We start from the raw sequence: 21,426 nt of genomic DNA, 5'->3' as shown, positions 1-21,426 counted from the left end.
CTAGAAATAATGTATATGGTAAAACAACGTTTGCCGAGTCAGCTAAGTATATATATACCATACCACTGCCCTTCATACGCTTCCTGTTTTCACCTAACGGCTAGCTGGTGGAGAACGCAATATGGCATTAAGCTCGCCACTTGTACAAAGTTTTATTGTACAATAAAGAATAAATAAATATCTCGCACTTCAAACCGGAACACAGCCATGCGAGCACGGCTGCTTCACGGTAGCAACACAAATGGGATAGAGCTACTCAAGCAAACAACTACTTTTTACTTTTTTCTGTTAATAACCCCCTTCCTCCATCCCTTAAACATACGTTATCTACTCTAGTGACTATACTACAAGCTTTTATGTCTATTTATTTATATTTTATTGCAGGGACGGCCAATTAAAACGCATGAAACCAAAGAAAGAATGGCGGGAGCTACAACAAGAGGAGTTCAGTAAGAGACTTAAAGGCGAATAATAGTGTCCGAAACGGCTCCGGTGACGTCCTGTGTTGTGATTATAATGAACAAGTGTTGGGGAAAACGCGTCACTAATATTGTGTGACCGCGTCACTAATGCTTAGTGACCGCGTCACTAGATCGAGAGACTGCGTCACTTATATTGAGTGGCCGCGTCACTAGAATGAGAGTGACCGCGTCACTAGAATTAGAGTGACCGCGTCACTAGATCGAGTAACCGCTACACTAATATCGAGAGACTGCGTCATTAGATTGAGTGACCGCGTCACTGGAATGAGAGTGACCGCGCCACTAATACCAGGTGACCGCGTCACTAGAATCGTGTGACCGCGTCACTAATATCGAGTGTTACGTGACAGCAAACTGAAATGACAATATTAAGTGAATGGACATGTGTATTTATACTGTTACCATAGGCATGGGTAATATCTATAGGTAACTATATATTTTGTAATATCATATATCGAAATATTTTGATATCTATGTATCGGTCGGAATCTATGATACTCTGTTATAATTGTAGTTGGTTTATTTTTAAAATTTCTGCTATATAGAAAGTAGGTAATTTTATTATATTGTAGATTTTAGTTCTACATTTCTTTTTTTTTTTTTTTTACTTTATTTGTTAATGTAGTAATCAGTTAAATAAATGGAGTAAAACGAGAAAAAAACAATAGGATAAAAGATTATTTACATGTTATTGGACATCTAAATTTTTCTTTTTAATAAGGCATTTTGATAGCTGTGGAAACTTGTATTTGCATTACTAACAATCGTACATACCAATAACTAGATATTAGATATAGTACCGATATATAGTTATCGTATCTATATATAACTTGTATCGCCCATGATTGTAATACGCTCGAAACGTGGAAATGTCGTTTATCGTCCACAACAGTCGACAGATGGCTCTGTCTACCCAATCAGGGATTGTAGTCGTTAGCATGTTTTATTTTAATCGCCCATGCCTGTTACAAAGTGATAAAAAGTGTCGCGCTTCAAAGTTTAAAGTGTGTGTGTGTATGTTTTTTTTTTTTTGTATATTTTTGTATATTACAGTTAAGTAGATTTAGTAATTTAGTACTGATATTATTATAATTTAATTGTTTACGACTTTGCTTGTTGTAATATAGCTTTGAGTACCGGATTTGCCCGCAAAATTGACGTATTTAATATTATTTTCCTGGTTTCTTAATAAAGATGCATAAGTACTTTTTATATCTTTGCTTAAAGTTGAAAGTTTCACTCCTGATCTTGGGGCATAGTTGAAAATTTCACTTCTGATCTTTGCTTAAAGTTGAAAGTTTCACTCCTGATCTTGGGGCATAGTTGAAAATTTCACTTCTGATCTTTGCTTATAGTTGAAAGTGCATTCCTGATCTTGGGGCATAGTTGAAAATTTCACTTCTGATCTTTGCTTATAGTTGAAAGTACCATTCCTGATCTTGGGGCATAGTTGAAAATTTCACTTCTGATCTTTGCTTATAGTTGAAAGTGCCATTCCTGATCTTGGGGTGGTCATGATCCATCCGGCCTCCTCTTTTCAACCGACTTCAAAAAGATGAAGTTTCTCAATTCGGTTGAATTTTTTTATTAAAGTTTTTTTTTATAACTTCGAACTCCATCAATTCCAAATTTATTTGGATAATTCTTTTCTTTTTTTATCCGAAAGGATATACTTACAGATATGTCCCGTGGAAATTTTATCAAAATCGATTTAGAACTTTCGTTTTTAGGCTAAATTAACTGGTTTTGTCTTTGCATGTTGTTTATAAGCATTTTTAACTCTTCATTTTTTTTTATTTACTTACTGCAGGGTTCTGAAAGTCGTTATCTGTTAAAATCACCCTCAACAGTTACTCTTTTAAATCTCTGTTAACATTATGTGTGTGTATGTATATTTAAATGTACTATGTCTATTAAATGGTATGGTAACCCCGCCTGCGCTAACGGGATACGCTGGCGGAGCACCAGTGAAGGGTGATAGATGAGAATGAAAACAGGCCAGTTAGCCTATCATGATGAATTCATCAGGAATTAACCATGATAGTTTCCAGGGGGAACCGCGAGGAGGTCGACCTGATTGAGTATATTGCTAGCAATGGGATTCTCGATCTCCATTACTAACAATCCCTTTCTTCCCAGTATAAAATAGTTTATAACATTGGATGGGTGGATATTTGTTATGCCTTCACGTAAAAACTACTGGACGTATTTGAAGGAAATTTGGTAGATAGGTTAAGTTAGTTAGGTAAGTTTTTGTTTTCTTTAATGGGTGAAAATGGAATGGTAACCCCGCCGCGCTACCGGCATACACCGACGAGGCACCAGTGGAAGATGATAGGTGAGAATGAACGCAGATCAGTTGGCCCATCATGATGAATTCGACAAGAATTAAACATGATGATTTCCAGGGGGAGTCGCGTGGAGGTCGAACTGAGGGGGTATATTGTTAGCAATGGGGCTATTAGACCTAATTACTAACAATCCCTTTCCCCCCACACGGGTAGGTTATATCCTGACTTTGTATTTAGGACACTATGTATTGATTCACGCGGACAAAGCCACGGGATATAGTTGGTAAATAATGGAAATATTTACAGTATAGTATGTCTATACTGTTTTGTTATCATATCAGCCGTTATCTGTCCACTGCTGGACACAGGCCACTCCCATAAAAGTGGGTTTTGCCAGTAGTTGCCACGCTTGGCAGACAGATTGGCAACCGCAGTTTTTTTATGGGTGATATGGTAACCCCGCCTGTACTATCGGTATACGCTAGCGGAGTACCAGGAGATCATGATAGGTGAGGATGAAAACAGGTCAGTTAGCCCATCGTGACGAATTCAGCATGAATTAATCAGGATCGTTTATAGGAGGAACCGCGTGGAGGTCGACCTGATAGGGTATATTGCTAGCAAAGGGCTTTTACTCCTTATTATTAACAATTCCTTCAGGCAATCGCAGTTAGTTTAGTTTTTTTTTTTTTTTAAGAAGGACATTGCTATCTATTGACAATGCTATCTCTCGTCTATTAAGTTCCCTTAAATCTTACGACACCCACAGGAAAGGCTGGGATGAATCCTATTCTATGCCGGGACCACACGGCACATGCTCTTTTTTTTTAGAATGATAATGGAATGGTGACCCCGCCTGCGCTATCGGTATACGCTGACGGGGCACCATGATAGGTGATAGGTGAGGATGAAGGCAGGTCAATTAGCCCATCGTGACGAATTTCACAAGAATTAACCACGATGGTTTCCAGGGGGAACCACGTGGAGGTCGACCTGATAGGGTATATTAGTAATGGGGCTGTTAGATTCCATTATTAACAATCCCTTCCCCCGCACGGCACATACTGTATATAGAAACGGAATAAAGTACAATTATTTTTTAATAATATTTAATCGATATTATGAAATTCTATCAAAAAGTCACAACACATTCATTATATTAATTTATTTTAAATTTATTAGTAGTTTAAGGTAATTACAGAATTTGTTTTTGGCAACACCGCTGTGTATTTTTTTTTAATCCGACTTCGAATCGCTACAAGTCTATGTACAAGAATTACATAGAAGGAGTGATAAAATGGTCAATTCGTAGCAGGCTAGTGTATAGAAAATGTTATACGGCCGTATAACCCTACAAAATACAGATGCAACCTGCTTGCATACTTTCTACATAAACTGTGTCCAATATATAATCTAGTAATGTAACATTTGTCATTGACAAATAATTGACATATCAAACATTTTCTATACACCAGCCTGCTGTGAATTGAGAAAAATAGCAACCTGATGGTGTATCTTTCGTCCTCTTTTTACTAATTATATTTTCATAAGAAGAAAGGAGGCAACCATATGATTTACAGTTTTTATTTTATCATTCCGTCTATGTAATCCCTTGTTCTTAGCTACAGGCTTGGTTGTGTTGCAAATGTGTTCGCGATTATGTTTATTTAAGCATGGTATTTGAGGTTTTATAGTCTCTTTTATATTATTATTATTGTCTATTATTAATTTATATTATTATTTGTGAAAATTCATACGTTATTGTTTCAAATTAATAATAACATATTTCAATATGAAAAATTATATTCATTGCCCCAACGTACAGACTGATCTTTAAGTAAGTATTTTAATATAGACATAGAATGCCAGCTCCCATTCTCTGTCTATGTTATTCAAGAAATCGATAAAAAAAAAACATCACGCGATATGGCGCCAAAATTAATGTCAGTCACGTTCAATTTGAAATTTCGATTCTTAATTTGACTGTTTAATGTAGTTTATTTTACTTGAATTTCGAACAACAATTTGGCGCCAAAACTGACGATGGCGGTAAGCAATATGGGATAGCACGACTGTGATGGAACTTTTGTGTATGAACAGTTCATAATGGAATATAATGTGTAATAAATGTTGTAATATATTTATTTTGTGTTTTATTTCATTGTTTTTTGTAACATATATGACATTTGATGCTTCCATGTGGCGATAGAAGAAAAATATAGACTGGATTCTGAGGTGCCATTTCTCTCGTATCTCGTAACGGTTGACCTAATCATCATCATCGGGGGGAAAGGGATTGTTAGTAATGGAGACTGAGAATCCTATTGCTAGCAATATACCCCAACCAGGTCGACCTACTCGCGATTCCCCCTGGAAACTATTATGGTTAATTCCCGATGAATTTATCATGATGTGCGAACTGGCCTGTTTTCATTCTCATCGATCACCCTTCACTGGTGCTCCGCTGACGTATCCCGTTAGCGCAGGCGGGGTTACCATACCATTATCACCCATCAAAAAAAAAAACTAAACCGTTGCACGTCGACCCATCAGGATCTTTTGTGCTTTCCCCTGCTTTATACCATCATTTCATAGATCCTATATGTTACTTTAACAATATCCCGCAGTTTAAGATTAAGAGTCTGTAGTCCCCTGTCTATGTGAAATGCTAAATAAATTAAATAAAAAATAATTTACACAGAATAAAATATATTTATTTCATTGCAAACATAAATGCATCATAACACACGTTATCACATAATTCATTTATAATACATTATTATAAAAATTATGTATTTATATACATATTATTAGGAATGTAAATTCATTTAATATTCGTCATTTTCGAACGGGTGATGCTTGTGTCCGAGGGAGCTGTAAAAAAAATTAAAGATAGTAAATTTTCGTTCACAAAGTATGGCTTAGTTCCTTTGCCTTTTAAATTGTGCATAAAACTACTACTTGGTTTATAAAAAAAAACAAACGTCAATCTGACAAATGACAAAAGTATTATGGACTAAGTAAAATATTTAGATTAAGAAAAAAAAAACAAATTATTAATTATTCAATTCATAATTAGTTCAACAATGCACCGCCTACTTATTTCTCTGTTCGCCCAATGGTCGACTGGTAGAGAACACCAACCGGTTAAAAAAAATTAGAGAAAAATAAATGAGTGTTAAGAGAACTTACGCAGTCATGGGTACCAGGCGCCCATTACAGTCGAAGGAGTCGATCAATTCCAAGTCCTGTTTGGACAGCTGGAAATCGAAAACTTCAAAGTTGCTAGCGATGCGCGACTTCGTTACTGACTTCGGGATGACGATGACGCCGCGCTCTATTTGGTATCTGCAACGAGAGATTTTTTCAGCAACTTAGAACTATAAAGCTGATAGTCACCTGATGGTAAGTGGTAACCGTCGCCTATAGATACGATCAGTAGCATGGATATATCAGAGTATACGTTACCATTCCTAAGGACGAATGTGTTATTCCCCTGTACCCTGTAAATTCACGCCATATCCCACCCTTCAAGCCGAAACAGCCATGGAGACAATTGCTTCATGGCAGAAACACTAATGGGACTAAGGTACCCAAGCAGACGACTTTTGTACAAAGTCTCCTTATGACAAAAATACAATGGAAATAAAAAGCTACTTCCTTAAAAAGTTGCTTCTGCAGTATTTGAATAACTCCTTAGAACACATGTTAGCCTAGTACATTTTGTTCGGATCGTTTTAATTTTTTTTATACCAACGAACTGACGGTCACCTGATAGTAAATGGTAACCGTCACATATAGACCTGAACAGCACAATGGACATCACAGGATATACTGTGACGTCCATGGTAACCTCCACACGTTGCCATCTAAGGACTTTGCTGTTGTCTCCTTATCCTGTTATTTCAGGGGCACATCACACCCTTCAAAGCGAAGCACAATCATGAAGGCAACTGCTTCACGGCAGAAACACGAATGGGACTAAGGTACCCAAGCAGACGACTTTTGTACAAAGTCTCCTTTTGATAAAAACACAATGGAATTAAAAAGCTACTTCCTTAAAAAGTTGCTTCCGCTGTATTTGAATAACTCCTTAGAACATATGTTAGCCTAGTACATTTTATTCGGATCGTTTAAATTTTTTTTATACCAACGAACTGACGATCACCTGATGGTAAGTGGTAACCTATAGACCTGAACAGCACAATGGACATCACAGGATATACTGTGACGTCCATAGTAACCTCCACACGTTGCCATCTAAGGACTTTGCTGTTGTCTCCTTATCCTGTTATTTCACGGGCACATCACACCCTTCAAAGCGAAGCACAATCATGAAGGCAACTGCTTCACGGCAGAAACACGAATGGGACTAAGGTACCCAAGCAGACGACTTTTGTACAAAGTCTCCTTTTGATAAAAACACAATGGAATTAAAAAGCTACTTCCTTAAAAAGTTGCTTCCGCTGTATTTGAATAACTCCTTAGAACATATGTTAGCCTAGTACATTTTATTCGGATCGTTTAAATTTTTTTTATACCAACGAACTGACGATCACCTGATGGTAAGTGGTAACCGTCACCTATAGACCTGAACAGCACAATGGACATCACAGGATATACTGTGACGTCCATAGTAACCTCCACACGTTGCCATCTAAGGACTTTGCTGTTGTTTCCTTATCCTGTTATTTCACGGGCACATCACACCCTTCAAAGCGAAGCACAATCATGAAGGCAACTGCTTCACGGCAGAAACACGAATGGGACAGAAGTACCCAAGCAGACGACTTTTGTACAAAGACACTCATTGACCATTTTTATAAAAAAAATGTCAATCAATAATTTAATGTATTCAAAGTTTTAAAATATACAAAAATTTACCAAGTGGTCACCGGTGACCCCCAAACATACCTGATCAGTACTTGAGCGACGCTCTTCCCGATCCTGTCGGCGATGGCCTTGAGTTTGGGGTCTTCTAACAGCAGCGGCTCGCCGGGCTTCGCCCACGGCCTGTCCGGCGACCCCAGCGGAGAGTAGGCCGTGATCTTTATACCACGCTCTTCGCAGAACGCTTTCAACCGACTTTGATTTAGGTAGGGATGGCACTCGACCTATAAAAACAATATGTAATTTCATAACATGGTTTTCCCAAGAGACTACAGCATGGGGTTCTTCAAAAGGGGGGTAAAGTGGTTTCTTCAGGGTTGGCAACGCACGCGCAGTACCTCTGGTATTGCATGTGTTCATAGGCTACGGTAACCACTTACCATCAGGTGGGCCGTATGCTTGTTTGCCACCTCAGTAGTATAAAAAAAAAGACCTTCAAAGCATAGCATGTCCTGGCACAGCATGGTCCCGGCATAGAATAGGCCACCCCTTCCTTTCCCGTGGGTATAGTAAGAGGCAACTAAGGGAGGGCGAGAGATGGGTTTTTTAACGGGTGATAATGGAATGGTAACCCCGCCTGCGCTAACGGTATACACCGGCGGGGCACCAGTAAAGGGTGATAGGTGAGGATGAAGCAGGTCAGTTAGCCCATCGTTACGAATTCAACAAGAATTGTTAAAGATGGTTTCCAGGGGGAACCACGTGGAGGTCGACCTAATAGGGCATACTGCTTGCAATGGGGCTGTCAAACTCCATTGCTAACAATCCCTTTCCCCCCCGCAGAGGCATGGGTAGCAGCGTCCCTTTTAAAACATCACCAAAACCTTAATCATCAAATGCAAAATTATTATTCTAAATTCCACTGGCGGTTTCAGAGATTAGGGCGTTTAAACAAACTCCCTCGCTTTATTATTTTTAGCAAAACATGCGTGAGCAAAATGGCAGTCGGAGATTAATAGCTTATATATAAGGTTGTGGCACTTCTGGTAGTAACAGTGGTGGTCAGTCTCCGAGTGTTGGCAGTCGCATACATACTAATGGTGGCGGAATTAAACGAGATAATTCTAAACAAACTTAACCTGTGATATGGAGGGGAAAGTGATTGTTAGTAATGGAGACTGAGAATCCCATTGCTAGCAATATACCCAACCAGGTCGACCTCCTCGCGGTTCTCCCTGGAAACTATCATGGTTAATTCCTGATGAATTCATCATGATGGGCTAACTGGCCTGTTTTCATTCTCATCTATCACCCTTCACTGGTGCTCCGCCAGCGTATCCCGTTAGCGCAGGCGGGGTTACCATACCATTTTCACCCGTCAAAAAAAACCAGTGATATGGACTTCTGCAGAACTACATCTAGTTTAGTAAAATATGTTTTTATTTAAGTATAAATGTCTTACTTGATTAGTGACAGGCGTTATAGTCGCCGCTGGCAGCAACTTCTCCAGCTGCCTCCTGTTAAAGTTGGAGACGCCGATGCTGCGGACCAGTCCGTCGCGGACCAGCCCCTCCATCTCCTTCCACGTGTCCACGTAGTCCACATCGGAGAATTGGATTTTGCCGGCCTCATCTGCCGGGAAGAGGCTGCCTGCTTCTTCCTATAACAAATGTTATCAAAAAATGATATTTTAACCAGAGGGAGACTTTACAGAAGTCGTTTGCTTGGCCACCTCTGTCCCATTCGTGTCTCTACCGTGAAGCAGTTGTGTTTGCATGGCTGTGTTTCGGTTTGAACGGTGGGATATGGCAGTGAATTTACACGGTACAGAGGAATAACACCTGAGTCCTCAGGAATAGCAACGCGTGGGGGGTATCATGGGCGAAACAGTATACTCTGTTATGTCCACGGTACTGCTCATGTCTATAGGCGACGGTTACCACTTTCCATCAGGTGGGCCGTCAGCTTGTTTGACATGCTAAGGTGTATAAAAACAAATTGTCCAAGCCTATGTCCAGCAGTGGACAGTTAACGGCTGATATGGAGATGATAAGCATTTAATGTATTGTGATAAAAAAATAATGCGACAGTTACCTTGTAAGCTTGCGGCCAGTGTATGAGGTACAGGTCCAAATATGTCAAGTTGAGGTTCTGCAAGGTGGCGTTGAGAGCGCCGCGGACTAGGTCCGGCCGATGGAAGGTGTTCCATAACTTGGATGTGATGAATAGGTCCTCCCTGAAATTATACATTAGGGTTAGTATATATATATATATATATATATATATATATATATATAAATGCAGTTCCTTCTTATATATTTTATTCTCAGGTCGACCTCCACCTGGTTCCCCCTGGAAACCATCATGAATAATTCTTGTTGAATTCGTCATGATGGGTTAACTGACCTGCCTTCATCCTCATCTATCAACCCTCACTGGTGCCCCGACAGCGTATACCGATAGCGCCGCCATTATCACCCATTAAAAAAAGTATATATAAAAAAATATATAGATAAAAATCAATCGTTATTTATATTTCGTAATTTCGATATATCGAAATTATATATATAAATCTCTATACATCGTTGCACCTATGAGGTACCATATTTTTTAAGAAAAACCCCTCTTTAATAATATAAGAATTAAAAAAAAGTAATTGCTTTTTTTTTATTCCTATTTTAATTCTTCTTTTTATTGCAATATAATATTACAAACATTGCACTAACCAATTATTCGTAAACACCGCATTTATAAAAGAAAAAAAAAGTAGACATAGAAAAAAGAAACATAAACAAAGTGTGTCTAAAAAAAAAAACAAAAAAGTAAATTAACAAAAAAGATACATAAATAAAATTTGCTAAAAAAAAAGAACATAAATAAATACGCCAATGAAATAATCTCGATAAACGTGAATCAAAAACACTTCCTATTTCATACACAATATTGCTGTTATAAATTTATCATAATTCGAGATAACGCTGACCCGCGCATGCTCACTTACCGCTTAACAACGCCCGCCTTTATTTTCTCAGTGATGGCGGCGCCGACCTCTTTCTCGTTGCCATAGACAAAAGCGCAGTCAAAATGGCGGTAGCCAACGTCTATGGCGTCCTTCACCGCTTGTGTCACCTCGCCCGGTTTCGACTGTAATTAATTCAGTGTTTTGAGACATGTGATTACATTATTTGAACATAGTTACGATCAATACGTATTAATTATTGGTATAAAAACGCGTGGGAGTAGAGTAGAGAATTCTTAGAAATAGGGTTTAGGCGTTAAAAACTATTGAAGATTGGAAAATTTTGACAATAAAACTTTGTACCCTTTTGTTGGAAAGGTGCGTCTATTCTTTTTTTTTTTTTATTTTATACAACTTAGAATGGCAAACAAGCTGACGGCCCACCTGATGGAAAGTGGTAACCGGCGCCTATACACATAAGCAGTACTATGGACATAACAGAGTATACTGTTTCGCTCATGATACCCCCCATAAGTTACAATTCCTGAGAACTCAGGTGTTATTCCTCTGTACCCTGTAAATTCACTGTCATATTCCACCCTTCAAACCGAAACACAGCCATGCAAATACAACTGCTTCACGGTAGAAACACGAATGGGTTAGAGGTACCCAAGCAATCGACTTTTGTACAGTCTCCCTCTGGTATTAGTGTTCATATAAAAAAGAATTCTCCAAATCAGTTTACAACTGACGGAGTTATGAGGTGACAAACATAAAAAAATACATTCTAAATGAGGACCTCTTTTTAATTTTGAAGTCCGTATAGTAACGGAGACTAGTGGCTATATTACTAACTAGCGGCCCGTCCCGGCTTCGCACGGGTGGACATTTTTACAACATTTTAAAAAGTGCTTATTGTGACATAACGACAATAGTTGGACATATAGTGTCGCGAAGTTTTTTGTAGTTATTGTTATTTCCTTCAATATTGTAGAACATACTTTTGTTCTATCGCCAATAGTTTCCGCAGCGCACGCGACCAAAGATATTTTATAGCATTTTTTTTTACACCTCGAGTTACGTTACTAAAGCTTTAGTAAGGATCCCCTAATGTTTTCTAGCAATAAATATAGCCTATGTTACTCGGGGTGAATGTAGCTTTCTAATGGTGAGAGAATTTTTGATGACGCCAAAGTAGTTTTTGTGTTTATTCATTACAAACATACATACATATACAAAAAAAACAAATCTCTCCTCTTTATAATATTAGCGTAGATGTAGATGATAGAATGTGTTTGGCAATAAAATACATTATTATTATTATCTTATTATTATTACATTATCTCTCCCCTCTCACCGTACTGGTTACGCTTCAAACTCTTTTCTCCTACATTCTTCACGACTCTGGAACGCGCTTCCTGATGCCATTAAGAGACTACCGACTAAACCGTCTTTCAAAAAAAGCGTTCACGCTCACTTTTTATCTTTATCCGAGCAGTGAGTACTTTATATTATTCCCAAATTCGTGTACAATATAGTATATGTCATATATGTGTAAGTATATTTGTTATTCATATATATCTATTCGTTTATATATGTAATTTTAGTATGTATGTATATCAATAATTAGTAGTACCGCATTCGTGTATTCTGACACTTGCCTACGGTTGACTGGGAGAGAATGCTTTTAGCATTAAGTCCGCCATGTACTAATAAATAAATAAATAAATTATTCATATTGTAAAACTAATTAATAAATAGTTTAATAATAAAATTTCAGCGATGTCAGTTTTAGCTATGTCTTAAATCATTATCAATTCATAATTATTTTCTTGTAAATTAAAAGATAAATTCTGCTTGTCATTACGCGTACGTAATGATTATTACGTACGCGTGATATATATGTATATGTTGCAGTCAAAACTCTTAACCAGTCAATAGTGCTATTGACTGGCAAAATCAGTCAAAAGTACTTCTTTTTTTATACAACTTAGAACGGCAAACAAGCTGACGGCCCACCTGATGGAAAGTGGTAACCGTCGCCTATAGACATGAGCAGTACCGTGGACATAACAGAGTATACTGTTTCGCCCAAGATAGCCCCCATGCGTTGCCATTCCTGAGGACTCAGGTGTTATTCCTCTGTACCGTGTAAATTCACTGCCATATCGCACCCTTCAAACCGAAACACAGCCATGCAAACACAACTGCTTCACGGTAGAAACACGAATGGGACAGAGGTGGCCAAGCAAACGACTTTTGTACAAAGTCTTGTCAAAAGTGGTTTTGACCGCAAATTTGCGGTTAGGTTAGGTACTTTTAACTGTTATTTTAGTCAAATTGACTAAAGCAATACGGTCAAAACTTTTGACTGATTTTGCTAGTCAATAATACTTTTGACTGGTTAAGAGTTTTAACTCCAACATATATATATATATATATATATATATATATATATATATATATATATATATATATATATATATATATATATATATATTATTATTACCTAATATATTATTGCGAAATATGTTGTAATATAACGCGTATTCAATTCAGTATTTATCTCTAACGTACAGACAGACTTATCTTATCCATTGCTGTTAGATAACTTGACAGCTCGCAATTTATTGATATGAATCTAAAGATTTTTAGGATTCCATCACGACACTATATAGTGTTATAAACTACTGTGATGGTACACAAGTATATGGCCCGTCTGATGGTAAACAAGGTTACCATAGACTATGGACGGCTGTAACATTAGGGATGTCACGCGTTGCCGACTTTTCAAAAACTTTAATATACCCTTTTTGAAGAGCCCCATACTGTAATCTGGAGGGAAAACGTCGGCAGGAACTTTATTCCACAATCTGAGAATTCACGAGAGAAATCTTCTCAAAAAACGCACCGTACATGATCATTTTTATTCAAGACTGTAAAGATGAATTCTTTATCTTGTTAAAAAAAATAACAATATTTAATTGGTTCTATCTATCCTATTTAAGAGTTGCTCTCTTGTCGGTGGAGCTCTTGCCATTCACTACGATTGTCAGCGAGTCCCCTCACCTCTTGATACGACACGACACCAACTCCTTCCTTGATCTGCCTGATGTAACTATGCCTCGGTCTCCTTCTTCCCCTCCTTCCTTCTATCTTACATTCTATTATAATGTTCATAAGTTCGTCGTGTCGTATCAAGTGTCCTAACATTTTTCCCCTTCTGTCCTCAATATTTCTAATAATTTGTCTTTTTTCCTTAACCCTAAGCAGGACCTCGTCATTGCTAATTTAATTGGTTACCAAATAAAAAAAAATGTACATATTTTTATTTTTTTTTAAGTTTAAAGAATTGTTAATCTGTATTGTAACTTACGTACTTGTTCATTTTCAACAAATCCTTTCTTTAATATGTATTTAACACAACAATTATTGCTTGGCAACATTATCGGTGTTAAATAGGGACATTTTATTTCTTACAAGTGGCATTTCAAATTTTTTCAAATAGACTTGTTTACAAGCACTTTTAAATCGTCATTTTTTTTAATCTACTGCAGGCTTCGGAAGGTTGTTATCTGTTGTGAAGAGCCCGCGAGAAACTCAACAGTCACTCTTTTAAATCTCTGTTAACATTATGTGTGTTTATTTAAATGTACTATGTCTAACATAACACGGTCGTTAAAGCCCGTGCATGGTCCACTAACACCATGCACGTTTGTCATTCGAGTAATCGTTTAGTATGTAAATAGGCTTTGTTCAATAAACGTTTTTAATAACAGTTTTAACAAATTAAAAGGCAGATCCAAAATATCCTTCGGTATCTTATTATAACATTTAATGCCCATATCCACAAAAGGCCTAGTAACTTTTTCTAAACGATACTTCGGAACAGCAAATTTGTATCTGTATCTAGTGTTAAATATATTAAGATGTCTGTTTTTAATAAAAAAAAAAATTAAAACAATAGAATTATTATTTTTGGGACAAATTATAAAAATGTAATGATCAATTTATTAATTCAATAATGAATGAAGATACGCTCTAAAAAGCTAGTACCCAGGGACGTAAAAACACTCATTAAAACAAAACATCGAGGGTAGAAAGGTAAACTTTTTATAAAAATAATTGTCGTTGATGCTTATCGAAACGTTACGACACTAAATTTTATCGGTGACTTTTTAATAAAGAAATAAATTCTTGTGAAAAAAAAAAGTTAAAAAAGGCGGGAACTTATCGTTCTAAATGTCACAATTAAGTAAATATTGAATACTAATATCTAAATATGTGAAAAAATATCTAATCAAGTCTCCTGGAGCTGAAATATCCACGAAGTAAAAGCAGGTAACAATGGCATGCGTTTATTATTTCACCGTTAACTATCCACTGCTAAACAAAAGCCGTCCCCATAAGGATTGTTTTGCCATTAGTTGCCACGCTTGGCAGGCGGGTTGGCAACCGCAGTCAGGCTTTTAAAGATGTTTTAAGAGGGACGCTGCTCATCCTTCGTCCTCTCTTAGTCGACTCTTACGACACCCACGGAAAAGGAAGGGGTGGCCTTTTCTATGCCTGGACCAGATGCTTTAGGAAACTGGATTAACTGGTGTTTGGGGAGGAAAGGGATTGTTAGTTATATGGTCTAACATCACCATTGTGTTTTTCTTTTTACGTCTAGGAATGACATCATCATTGTTAACAATATATACGCTATTAGGTCGACCTCCACGCGGCTCCTTTGGAAACTATCGTGGTTAATTCTTGAATTCGTCATGATGGGCTAAGTAATATCTCTTTGCATCCTCACCTATCATGTGTCCCTGGTACCCCGCCAGCGTATACCGATAGCGCAGGCGGTTACCATGCCATTTTCACCCATCAAAAAAAATATGTGTGTGTATATATATATATATATATATATATATATATATATATATATAACCCCGCCTGCGCTAACGGGATACGCTGGCGGAGCACCAGTGAAGGGTGATAGATGAGAATGAAAACAGGCCAGTTAGCACATCATGATGAATTCATCAGGAATTAACCATGATAGTTTCCAGAGAGAAATGCGAGGAGGTCGACCTGGTTGGGTATATTGCTAGCAATGGGATTCTCAGTCTCCATTACTAACAATCCCTTTTAGAACATCACTAAAGTCTAAACTGCGGTTGCCAACCACTGGCAAAATGGCATCTACTGGCAAAACACCTAAGGGAAGACCTATGTTCAGCAGTGGACAATAACCAGCTAATGTATTTATGATTTTATATACATAGACTATGGAACTCTCTTCCACTGCATATTCGTGAAAGCCAATCGCTGAATATATTCAAGAGCGGATTAAAAGAGCATTTTCTGTCCTCATAAACTTATTATGTCTATGTATGTATTATATATGTACGTATTTTGTATGTAAAGAGATATTTTATGTATGTATGTATATATATTTATGTATACAGATATGTATTTATTTTGATTTTAATTGTATGAGTTACTTATATATGTATGTCAACGTATTTATTATTTTTTAATAGAAACATCTATAATGTTTCCTCCTATTATTGTACGCATACTGCCCGCTGGTAATTAATGCTCCTTTCCACTCAGGGTTTGCTGGAGGAGAACACTTACAGAGTTAAGTTCGCCTGTTGTACATCTTTATTTTATATATATTATATGTTGTAATTTTTCTTGTACAATAAAGAATAAATAAATAAAATAGTTTAGAATAGTCCAGAAAACTGTAAATTCACGAATATTTATCAAATTCAAATGTTAAGAGATAAATTTAAAGAAATGACACATCGGAATTGGTTTCTTTTATTTGAAAACTAGCGGCCTGTCCCGGCGTCGCACGGGTGGTAATTTTTACATTAAAAAAAATGGCCATTAAGGCTGCACACGCGACGGAAGCTTAAAAATGGAGTAACTTCTCCCATTTTCCCAACATTTCCCTTCACTGCTCTGCTCCTATTGATCGTAGCGTGATGAAAAGTATACTATAACCTGCCCAGGAGTATGAAGAATAATTGTACCAAGTTTCGTTAAAGTCCGTCGAGTAGTTTTTGTTTCTATAACGTACAGAGAAATAACACCTGAGTCCTCAGGAATGGCAACACATGGGGGGTGACATGGGTGAAACAGTATACTCTATTATGTCCATGGTACCGCTCATGTCTATAGGCGACGGTTACCACTTTCCATCAGGTGGGCCATCAGCTTGTTTGCCATTCTATGTTGTATAAAAAAAAGAACATAAACATACAGACAGACAAAAATTTTACTGATTGCATTTTTGTCATCAGTATCGATCACTAATCACCGCCTGACAGTTATTTTGTAAATATATTTCATGTACAGAATTGACCTCTCTACAGATTTATTATAAGTATAGAAGATACATTTCGTGTCACTTATATAGTGTATTGGTGGTGAGAGAAAGAAAAAATAAATAAATAAAATAATTGTATTATACAGATTAGTTACACAATTGTGAGTACTGCTAAAAAGCCTATGTTTAATATCTGTATGCATGTATATGATAACACGAGTACTGCTTCCTACAGGACAGGCTCGGCCTAGTGTAGGAGGCAATGATAAATTCTGTGCTAATACAAACATACTTTGTTAAATTAAAAATTTTACAAATTTACAAACATACTTTGTTAAATAAATAAATAAATAAACAAATAAATAAATAAATATAGTAATTCTGATAGTTTATTATTTTTAATTTATTTTAGATCTGTCTATCAAATTAAAACATTAGGTTTAAAGATAAACGAAATTTTTATATGTATAATGATAAGAGACTCTTCACCAATGTCTTAATTTACATTTTGTATCACTATTTAAAATGCTTGCCAAGAGGACTGGATCATTATTAGTAATTAAATATTTTTATATATATAATTTCAGTATGTATATATATCAATAGTTACTAGTACCGCATTCGTGTATTCTGACACTTGCCTACGGTTGACTGGGAGAGAATGTTTTCAGCATTAAGTCCGCCATGTACACATATATGTACTAATGAATAAATAAATAAATAAATAAAATAGTTTTTAATTGCATCTACTAACAAAACATGGACTCACAAGTTGTCAGAAATAAATTAATTAATTATATTAAATTAACTATTATATAATTTAAAACATCTTTGTTCAAATACACTTGTTTACAAGCACTTTTAAATCTTTTTTTTTAATCTACTGCAGAGTTCGGAAGGATGTTATCTGTTGTGAAGAGCCCGCGAGAAACTCAACAGTCACTCTTCTAAATCTCAGTTAACATTATGTGTGTTTATTTAAATGTACTATGTCTAAAATTACACGGTCGTTAAAGCCCATGCATGATCTACTAACACCATGCACGTTTGTCATTCGAGTAATCGTTTAGTGTGTAATAGGCTTTGTTCAATAAGTGTTTTTTATTAACAGTTTTAAACTTATTAAAAGGCAGATCCAAAATGTATTTCGGTATCTTATTATAATACTATATAATAATAACAACTAAGTCAAGGACATGACTAAATAAACTAATCAGATACGAGTTGAACTCAAACACCGAGGGACCCTCACACAAACAAAGATAAGATAAATTACAACATGTACAAATAAATGGCAAATAATGGTCATCTAAACACTTTTTTTTATACAACTTAGAATGGCAAAAAACCTGATGGAAAGTGGTAACCGTCACCTATAGACATGTACCATGAGCAGTACCGTGGACATAACAGAGTATACTGTTTCGCCCATGATACCCCCCATGCGTTGCCATTCCTGAGGACTCAGGTGTTATTCCTCTGTACCCTGTAAATTCACTGCCATATCCCACCGTTCAAACCGAAACTCCGCCATGCAAACACAACTGCTTCACGGTTGAAACACGAATGGGACAGAGTTGGCCAAGCAAACGACTTTTGTACAAAGTCTGCCTCTGGTAGACTTAATACAATTTGTAAGCAGTGATGCCTGGAATAGAATGGGCCACTTGTTCCTTTCCTATGTAGGTAGTAAAAGGTAACTAAAGGACCCTAATCGTTGAGAGACGGGCAGCAGTGTCCCTCTTAAAACATCACTAAAGCCTAACTGTAGTTGCCAACCTGCCTGCCAAGCATAGCAGTTATTAGCGGAGGCCTATGTTCAACAACAGCCAGTTTTACAGCTGATATGTTGATAATTCATACATAATTTTAGAAATTATAATTATTTCAGTTTTCTAATATGTTATATGTATTGTATATAATAATTTAATAAATATATAATAATAAACTTTAGAGACAATAGTGTAAAATTATATTTTTTGTTTCAGATTTTCAATTGCAAGTCAAACAGCTGTACTGTATTAACAAAAACATTTAAAAAAAAATATTTAAAATGTACTAATGAAGCCCTTTTATATGATATCCTATTTAAACACAAGTCCAAAGTAAGTAGCAAAATCATTTTGTAATTTTGAGAAGTCCAAAGTAAGTAGTGAAATCATTTTGTAATTTTGAGAAGTCCAAAGTAAGTAGTAAAATCATTTTGTAATTTTGACAAGTCCAAAGTAAGTAGTAAAATCATTTTGTAATTTTGACAAGTCCAAAGTAAGTAATAAAATCATTTTGTAATTTTGAGAAGTCCAAAGTAAGTAGTAAAATGATTTTGTAATTTTGACAAGTCCAAAGTAAGTAGTAAAATCATTTTGTAATTTTGACAAGTCCAAAGTAAGTAATAAAATCATTTTGTAATTTTGAGAAGTCCAAAGTAAGTAGTAAAATCATTTTGTAATTTTGACAAGTCCAAAGTAAGTAGTAAAATCATTTTGTAATTTTGAATTCTTACCCCTTTTAGAAAAAGATTAAATATATATTTTTTAAATTTTTTTTTTACAATATGTGTTGGTTAATATTTAAAACTATTATAAATTTCAAATTAATAGCATTTTTTGTTGATAGGACAAAACACTGTGACAAAAAGTTGGGTAAAGCAACACCATAAGGACTCTTTAGTACCATTTCAAAGTGGAAGTCTAAAAAGAATTCCCTGTATACTCAATTTAATTTTATTTCTTGTTTTTTTTTTTATATTACATTTTTCTTTAATTAAAAACGTTTAGGTTAAAGCTCTACCACGGATAGGAGATAAAAAATTAATACATATGGGCTGTAACCTTCAATTCATGGCTAATTCATTAATTTTGTTTTAAATTTAATGGAATAGAGAACTTAGTTACATTTTTTATTTTTCTTTGCAAATTAACATATATAAGACAAGCAGTAAAACTATACAGTTGAAAACTATTTATTTGATTAATTATTAAATTATAGTTAAGTAATAAAACATCACATTAAAATGGAGGAGTCGAAAAAACACAAGAATTAATTTTCAAACTCGAAATTAATTATAAAATATTAATTAAAAAACACCATGTTAAAATGGAGGCGTCAAAACAACCACAAGGTTTAAATCTTCAAATTCAAGATTAATTATAATTTATTAATTAATTAAACACCACATTAAAATAAAGGATTGGAAAGGAACGCAAGTTTTAAATTTTCAAACTAAACATGAATTATAAAATATTAATTATTAAAATACCACGTTAAAATGAAGAAGTCGAAATAACCACAAGCTTTAAATGTTCATACTAAAGATTATTTCTTAATTATAAAACATTAATTAAATAATAAAACGCCACGTTAAAATGTAAGAATCCAAATACGAGCTATATAATTTCAAAATAAAATGTATCCATACATTTAGTTCCAAAATAAAAAAAAAAATTGGAGAAATAAAGAATAATGAGTAACTTTACTTTTTGCCGATATAATTAAAAAATGTAATTAAGTCGTGTGTGATTAATTTAAAATTATTAAAAAAAAACTCACCTTCCATGTGCCTAGCCCAAGTATGGGGCACTCCAAGTTATTGTTAAACCTCACTCTTGGTACTCTTGAAGCCATATTTATAAATAAGCCGCTAAATATTGTATTTAAATTCAGGAGGTTATATGACGGAAGTTTCTACAAAATTAATACTAGCTGTCCAAACACGAACTCACAGATCGATATTAATCCTCGAAGATCAAGTACGTGACTGAGCGATAAATTACTGACAAGACAAACTTCACGAAAGATAACGATACACACAAAATCAGGGTTGCCAGGTGCTATTTTTTATTTTTGTCCAAATGACAAATATTTCTGCCCAACTCGATACGATTTTCTTGTATCGATTTTCACTTGTGTCATTTTGTTTTGAATCACAAAAGGAACGACGGAAAAAAAAGAAAGCGCTGAATGGAAAAATATATATGCATAATATATGCATAAAAAAATTAAAAGAAATTTCTCTTAACCCAATTAACTTTTTTCAAATATTTCTTGATGATTATTATATAATATCTCCAAAATTTCGTAAACAAAAATGGTTATCCAAAAGGTATGAAAATACCTTACATTATATAGGTAGAGGTGTCTCCATACAAATGCTTCGAGAAAAGCAGCTTAAATTTTTCATACAATTCTGCGTGATAAATAGTTACGAGTGATTTCTTTATAACTTCTATATTTATTTTGTTTTATAATTTCTGCATCTTTTTAATGCGTAAACACTCATTTTATTTATTAAACAATTAAATATAGATACGTCAAGGTGCATTGTGTGCGTAAGTATATAGAACACTGGTAAGGAAACGAGTCAGCTAATTTGACAATTAGCTGACAAAAGTTGACCCATTTTTTAAACTCAATACTCTGTCTATATAATCTAAAGATAAAACCTATACAATACACAGTTGTCTGTTTTCAAACAAGATAATTTATTTTATCAGTTTTCTCGACTTATATGTAAATATTTGCGCATAATTCAATTTA

At 35.3% G+C, this 21,426-nt stretch overlaps 2 protein-coding genes across 5 annotated transcripts in view; one reads left to right on the top strand and one right to left on the bottom strand.

Annotated features, from left to right (window-relative positions):
* LOC113513304 (glycerol-3-phosphate acyltransferase 3) overlaps window positions 1-4,917 on the top strand; it is a 32,474-nt gene extending 27,557 nt beyond the window's left edge. For all 4 annotated transcript variants that reach the window (XM_052899269.1, XM_052899262.1, XM_052899272.1 and 1 more), the window contains one exon: window positions 385-4,917. In XM_052899269.1, coding sequence (XP_052755229.1) covers window positions 385-472 — 88 coding nt within the window. In that variant the 3' untranslated portion in view covers window positions 473-4,917. The remainder of the gene's footprint in view (window positions 1-384) is intronic.
* A 548-nt stretch (window positions 4,918-5,465) lies between these two features.
* LOC128201671 (aldo-keto reductase family 1 member B1-like) lies at window positions 5,466-20,673 on the bottom strand. The gene is made up of 7 exons (XM_052899343.1): window positions 20,440-20,673; window positions 10,605-10,747; window positions 9,698-9,839; window positions 9,066-9,263; window positions 7,688-7,887; window positions 5,966-6,121; window positions 5,466-5,647 (listed from the first exon to the last, which is right to left on the bottom strand). Exons 1-7 carry the CDS (start codon window positions 20,512-20,514, stop codon window positions 5,602-5,604), a joined length of 960 nt encoding a protein of 319 aa, XP_052755303.1. The 5' UTR covers window positions 20,515-20,673; the 3' UTR covers window positions 5,466-5,601.
* Window positions 20,674-21,426: the final 753 nt, after the last annotated feature.

Source organism: Galleria mellonella, unplaced genomic scaffold (genome assembly GCF_026898425.1).
Source record: "Galleria mellonella isolate WM207_F2 unplaced genomic scaffold, CSIRO_AGI_GalMel_v1 utg121, whole genome shotgun sequence".
Taxonomy (NCBI): domain Eukaryota; kingdom Metazoa; phylum Arthropoda; class Insecta; order Lepidoptera; family Pyralidae; genus Galleria; species Galleria mellonella.
Note: the sequence above shows the minus strand (reverse complement) of the source record. Positions and strands in the feature narration are given on the sequence as shown.

What these genes read in the sequence shown, in the direction of transcription:
- LOC128201671 (XM_052899343.1), bottom strand. Translation starts at nt 20,514, where the DNA reads ATGGCTTCAAGAGTACCAAGAGTGAGGTTTAACAATAACTTGGAGTGC. An exon ending in TTGGGCTAGGCACATGGAAG is followed by an intron (nt 10,748 to 20,439) that starts GTGAGTTTTTTT and finishes AATTAATTACAG; the next exon opens with TCGAAACCGGGCGAGGTGAC. An exon ending in CGCCTGGTACCCATGACTGC is followed by an intron (nt 5,648 to 5,965) that starts GTAAGTTCTCTT and finishes TTTTTTTTACAG; the next exon opens with CTCCCTCGGACACAAGCATC.